Source organism: Babylonia areolata, chromosome 6 (genome assembly GCF_041734735.1).
Source record: "Babylonia areolata isolate BAREFJ2019XMU chromosome 6, ASM4173473v1, whole genome shotgun sequence".
In the NCBI taxonomy this organism is placed as follows: Eukaryota; Metazoa; Mollusca; class Gastropoda; order Neogastropoda; family Buccinidae; genus Babylonia; species Babylonia areolata.
The window spans coordinates 41,887,369-41,893,931 of record NC_134881.1 but is presented as its reverse complement, the minus strand read 5'-3'; the positions used below and the strand labels follow the sequence as shown (position 1 = coordinate 41,893,931).

At 39.8% G+C, this 6,563-nt stretch overlaps 1 protein-coding gene across 1 annotated transcript in view; it reads right to left on the bottom strand.

The window, feature by feature from the left end:
* Positions 1–4,585: 4,585 nt before the first annotated feature.
* The window catches only part of LOC143283406 (uncharacterized), a 17,317-nt gene continuing 15,339 nt past the window's right edge, over positions 4,586–6,563 (bottom strand). Inside the window, exons 6-7 of the mRNA XM_076589624.1 lie at positions 6,393–6,563; positions 4,586–5,014 (exon numbers count right to left, since the gene is read on the bottom strand). The exon at positions 6,393–6,563 is cut by the window's right edge and continues 129 nt beyond it. Of these exons, the coding sequence (XP_076445739.1) occupies positions 4,731–5,014; positions 6,393–6,563 (455 nt within the window). The 3' untranslated portion in view covers positions 4,586–4,730. The remainder of the gene's footprint in view (positions 5,015–6,392) is intronic.

Genomic DNA, 6,563 nt, shown 5'->3' with positions numbered 1-6,563 from the left:
GGAAAGGACTCTTCTGGCTCTGAAGACAACACAGGGCATGTATGTAATCTGCTGTAGTACACTGTCATCATTGACAACACACAACCAGATCTGTTTCCATTCAACCAGTGCATAGAACAGCGTTCCCTTTCGCTTTCCAAAAACAGCTCTAAGTTGTTCGGTAGTACCAGGACTGGTCGTGAATAAAAGTGAACCACTGATGTGACCGTAAGATATGCATGAATCAGAGATAATATTCTATGACCCTCCACCACCACCCCCATGTCACTGAAGTTTCACGTTAAGTGGTACTGACAATATGTCATCAATATGTCCATACTGTTTCAGGTCCACATACACTTCATGTACCACATCTAAAACACATTTCATGCAACCTCCTTAAAGTATACTGACAATGCACCCCAACCAAAATACACTGAATGTGCCTATACTTAATGCATAGCAAACATTTTACATATCCAAACCACAGTTCAGTCAATTATCCTTAATGTAGGTATTTATTGCAATGTTTAAAAAAAAACATGCACCATCCCCTAAAAGAGCATTTACAAAAATTTCTCATCAACACCAATTTTTTAAGTGGTGGTTTTTGCCCGAGACGATAAGAAAACGTTTCTCCAGGGGGAATAGGGGGGGGTTTTTAAAAAAAAACTCATTGAAATCTTTCTGTAAGGCCCCAAAGGCCCAATATCAATCGCGCTCTTTCCTGACAGTTGGGGGAAAAGCCAACTTTAACTTGTTGGGGATTTTGGCCTCCCTTTTAACAGTAAGCGTTCCCGCAAATTGGGTTTGGAAAACCCCTTTTAACGGTTTCCTTTTCGTTCTAGGAGGGGTTTGTTTAAACGCTTTCAAGGCTTTCGAGTATTTAACCTTTTTTCACCTCTTTTTATTCTTCCCTTGTTAGTCCCCATTAGAAACCTTTTTGGGGAGCCGTTCTGGCCCCTGCGCCCACTGTCCAGCCCCAAGCTACTGCATAGGATGGTTTGGGAAGATTGGGAAATTTCTTTTTCAGCCCTCTGTGTTGGGGGGGTTTTTGCCCCCTTGTGTTCTTTTTTCCTTCTTTTTGGAAAAGGGTTCAGTTTTGGGTGGGGGGGGTACCTTCCAAGTTCGCAGGCAAACCCTTTTAGTGTGGGGAGGGAAAATACGCCTGTACCCCCTTTAGTAGGTTAGGGTAATGCCTTTCTGTTCAGACATTTCACATCTACCAAAGTTGCGCTTTCTTGCTTGCCATTATTAGTTTATTCCATTCTGCTGGGCCCAATATTGAAAACCCTCCCCCCACCCCCCCCACGGGAGGGGGGAAGAGGGGGGGGGATGGAAAAACTTCAGTTTTCCTTCCCCAGGTAAGCCCAAAAAAAGATAAAAAAAAAGCCAAGAAAAAATTAAATACTTGTTTAAACCCCCAAAAACAACCAACAACAAAAATCCCTCCCAAAAAATCCAAAACAAATCTTCAAACAAAAAACGACAAAAAGATGCCCAATGCATCCTTATGCTGAACACTTTATTCACCCCCCCTTGTTATCTGATGCCTAATTTCTACAATTATAAACCCCTTTTCTTCTTTAAATTTTCTGATATTTTCATTAGGTCCAGTTTGGTTTTTATATCTATTCCTCCATTCCTGTGTAGCAGCCTCCAAATAATTGTTTCATTTCCTAGCTTTTGGGTTTTCTTTGTAACCAATGGTTTTCCCCTTTCCTACAAGTTCATCCACAACAAAACCCACACAAAACCCCAACCCACCAACCCTCAAAAACCAAACACCCCACCACCAAACCACACACAAACAACCATCTTTATAGGAAAGGCAAAAACGGGAAACCCCCTTTAATTTTATCGGGGATTGACATTTTCCCAAAAACACTGGCAGGGGAAACAAGTGCGGGGGGGTCTGGGCCGTGAACAAAGGCGGGGGTTTGAAAGGGGTAAAAAACACTTAACGTAAATCCGTCCATTCAAAAAAAAAAGGGGGCTCTTTTTGTAACCTGTAACAGTTTCAATATAAAAAAATTAATTCAAAAAATTCATGGGGCATTCACACTTTTTTTGAAAAACTTTATTTTTCTATTCGATCAGGGAAAAACCTTTTAAATTTTTAAAACGCCCCCCCCCCCCCCCCACACAACACACACACACACAAAACCCCACACACACCCCGAGAATTCCAATTTGTTTGCCATTCCCAAATGTTGGAAAGAAATTTAAAAAAAAGAAAAGTATAAATTTAAAGTTATAACTTGTATTCAAACCCCCAAACACACACACAAAAAAAAATCAGCTTACACGAAATTTTTTAATGGAAACCTGTCTTTTTTTTATGTGTTCAAAAAACTTGTTTTGCAAAACGCTCAAACAGTCCCCCAAAGTCGTTTGCGAAAAAGGACCGTGATGTTGGGAAGGTAGTAAAGATAAAACAGTAGGTTTCGGTTTTTTGTTTTGACCAGCAATTTACAGTTTATAAGTTTATAAACGAAATTCTTAACTAAAAACTTGTAAATTTTTTTTAAAATTTTGGTTGGGTTTTTTAAAACCTTTTTTAATTTTAAGGTTACCTTAAAATTCCAAAGAAATAGTTTAAGCGGCCCTTTGCCAAAAAAATGGCTGGAAGTAAACTTTCCCCTTTCCAGGAACCGTTAGGTGGTGGGTCCCTGTTTTTTTGGTTAAATAAGTTGGTTTTTCCTTGGGGTGTAGGGTTACGGTTTCGGGTGGGGGCAGCTAAAAACACAAAAACACACCACACACACACCAAAACACCACACACAAACACACCAACCCACAACACCGAAGGGGGGAACCCCGTGAATGCAAAAGAAAACCATACCTGACCATGGGCTTTCGCATACCACATCACACCCAACTGCAGACACAAATACGTGTTGGTTTTGTGAAACAAATGTTTCTGGTTTTAGTGGGTTTTTTAATCATCCAGGTTAATTTTTGTTTTGTCCATTTCAAATGAACCGTACATATTTTTTTTTTATGAATCAAAGCACGAAAAAACCCCTTTTTCTTTTGGCTGAAAACATTTAATTCAAACATTTCCCTTTTATCAAGCCATAGATTTGAAACCCAAATTTTGTAAAACGCCCCTTTCAAGAAAAAACAATTTTATTCTTAAAACACACACACCCCAAAACCCCACACACACACACACACACCCCACACACCACCACAAAAAAAAAGAAAAAGGAGAAAAAATTAAATTTGGGGGAGCTCCCTGGTGCTTCCAAACTGTTTGGGAAAAAAAAAAATTCGCAAACCCAAACAGGACAACTTAGTAAAGTGTTGTCATAAGCTGGGGGGAAAGCCCGCTCATGCGGTTTTTGAAGAACAAAAATTTTAAGGTAAACTAAATAAAATTTAAAATGCTTTTTAAAATACGTTGATTTGGGTATAATGAGAACCTTTTTCTTTGTTATTGTTCTTTTCATTTCATTTGCCCGGTTGGGCAGGGCCCCACGGACAGTTTGGAACCTTGGTGAACGTTTGGGGAGTCACTTTTTAATTTTGATGTTTTAAATGAATTGGTGTTTCACATTGAACAAAGGGACACTCGTCTTTGGGGGAAGGTTGAAAAGCAAAAACGGAAAATTTATTTTTAAAACCAGTACGGTTTCTTGGTTTTTTTTTTATAGGGGAATTGAAGATCGTGGTAATTAGAGTTAAAAATAACTAAAAGCCAATTTTCTTGAAAATGCTCCCAAAAATTGTCTTTTTTTAATTCAATTTAAAAACGTTTGCGTTACGGGAGGAGTTTTAAAATTTATTAACTTTCAAGTTAGCCATTTTATTCCTCCAAAGGGAAAAAATTTTTGCAAAAAGGACGTATTTAGCACTGGAAACAAAAAATTTCAGGCTTATTTGTTTTTCACTCGTATCGGTTTAAGCTCTCCAGGAGCTTCGGCTTTTTGGCGGCGTTCCCCCTTTTTTTTTGTTTTGTTGTTGGTTATTTTTTTTTGTTTTTTTGTTTGGGTTTGTTTTTCTTTTGGGAGAAAAGATACCCACCCTGTTATTACCTTTTTTGCCCCCGGCCCCCTTCTGTTTTTTCAACAAAAAATTAAGAAATGTTTAACTTTTTTTTTTACCTTCCCTTTCTTTTTAATTTTTTTTTTATTTTTTGTTCTTTGGTGTTTTTAACAAAAGGTTTTCCCCGGGGGCTATGCAGAAGTTTCCTTTTTCTTGAGGGGTTTTTTTTCGAGGTAAGTTTTAAGTTGAAAATTGAGTATTTTGTTAAACTAATAACATGTAGAGCCAAGTACAAGTACTTCTAAACGTCGTATGAAATGAAAAGGACTTCGTTTTGAGAAAAGTCAAGACTGGAAATTTTTACGTTTCATCAATTCAAGGGTATTAACTCTCATGGTTTATTATTTTTAATTGTGAATTCAGACTGACTCTGTGGATATTTTTATGGCAGTTTGAGGCATAATCCATTAAGTGATGAGGCGTTCACAAATCTTTCTCTGAATAAATATTTAACGGTCTCCTTCTCCAACTTTCCATCACATGTTAACGTGTATTGTCGACTGAATATAGGATTGAACAACTTGAAACAAAACGGCGTCGTTCGCGTTCGCGAAGAATATGAGCACGCGCTTTGAATATGTATAAATATGTGTACGCAACTGATTTTTGCCCATGACCTTCAGGGCTCAGGCAATAGATCTATAAAGTCCACTCTTTGTTAACACAAGTGAGTCAAAAATGAAAAGATTAACAAAGAATATTTAGAGTTGAAGTAAACACTCACGAGCTGCATCAACAAAGAAGGTGTCTGTCCGGTTATCACTCCTTACACGGTTGCTGTTGGCCACAATGGTCACAGTATAAGTTGTTTCAGCTCTCCAAAGTGTGAAACGTGCCTCCAGCGGCTGGGAACCCGACACACGCACCTCAGTTCCATCCACTGTTACTGTGTAATATTCAACGTTGCCAGCTGAAGGGTTAAATCGGAGAGTGACATGTGGCAGTGTGTATGTTGCTTCCGTGAGACTGCCTGGTTTTCCTGGCTCTGCAAGGTAAAGAAAAGAAAATACCACACAAAATGTAATAAATGAGTCAGTTCTGCTGTTGTACGTTACTGTCTTTACACCGAAACTAACATAACTGAAATATGCCTTCAAAACCTTTTTCTTTTTCTTGATTTCTCTCTCTCTCTCTCTTTTTTTTTTTTTTTTTTTTTTTTGTTTTGTTTTGTTTTTTGTTCCTGTTGTTTGTTTGTTTGTTAATCAAAACAAATGATAAAATGAATAAACAGGCGGCTTTAACACCAGCTGTCTTAGAATGTATTCCATACTCGAGGTATTTTTCCTGCTGAAATAAGTCTTTCTTTACCCCCCGCACCTCCTCCACAACCACCCCCGCACACACACACACACACACACACACCCTTCCCCAATACACACATATGTGTGTGCAGCTTGAGAGCAGTGTTGTAGTGTCTAGGGCCAGAAGCATGACCAGAGTCAAAATGAGGGGGCTGTCACTCCAGTTGTCACAATGCATGTGTGAGACACGGGGAGCTTTGGGTGTGACAGCTATCATGCAGATTGTCAAGGAGGTAGGTGGATAATGCACATAGCACAAAAGCACCTCTCTGATAATAAACACAGCCCTTGGTACTGAGACATTTGCCAAACTGGAGACTGCACCACTTCTCAGCTACGAACTGTGAGTTCATTATCTCACAGCAATGTTAGAAAAACAAAACAAAAACAAACACACACACACACACACACACACACATGGCACCACCAGCGCTATCATTGTCAGCGTTACGGTCTGCCATCTTATACATATAATGATGCATACATACCCGCATTCCCAGCTTTACGAAATCATCTGTATTATTTCACAAGATGTAGTGACACACTAATCACAAAAAGTGTGCCAAGCCATCAAGCAGAACATTGGACCCTATGAAGATCTGCTGACATTAGTTGAAAGCTACGATGGTAGGGCCAGGTAACAAGACCCTATGGCATTGCTAAAAGAACCTTCCAACGAACTGTTGAGGTAGGGAGACAGAGAGGGGGCGGGCGGTGGCAGAAAAAACCGAAGGACTGACAACGCTGCAGAATGGACAGGAAAACCACTTGCAGAGAACCGGGCTTTGACACACAACCGACAGACCCAGGAGAATCTGGCAAACAGTTCTTCTGTGCAGTACCCGGATAACTCTTTACTGAGTTCAGGGGGGAAGGGGGAGAAGAAGAAGAGGAAGAAGGAGATACATACGTACACACATCACTTCATGTATACCTTGATGAAAGCACCCCCCTCCCCACGCACGCACACACCCTCAGTTCAAGTGTATGATTACTACAGTATCTCAACAAATCACCTTACCATCTGACACAGACTAAAATCACAGAACACTGCTCACTCACTTGTGTACACTGTCAGACTCCGTGGAGTTGTGTACTGCACCATGGCATTTCCATAGATGGGGTTTCTCTTTGTTCTTGTAGTCACATACACTGTATACCGCTTTCCTTGTGTAAGCCCACCAAATGAAGCATCGGTGGTACTGCTCCAAGGACTCCAGTCACTCCATGAAC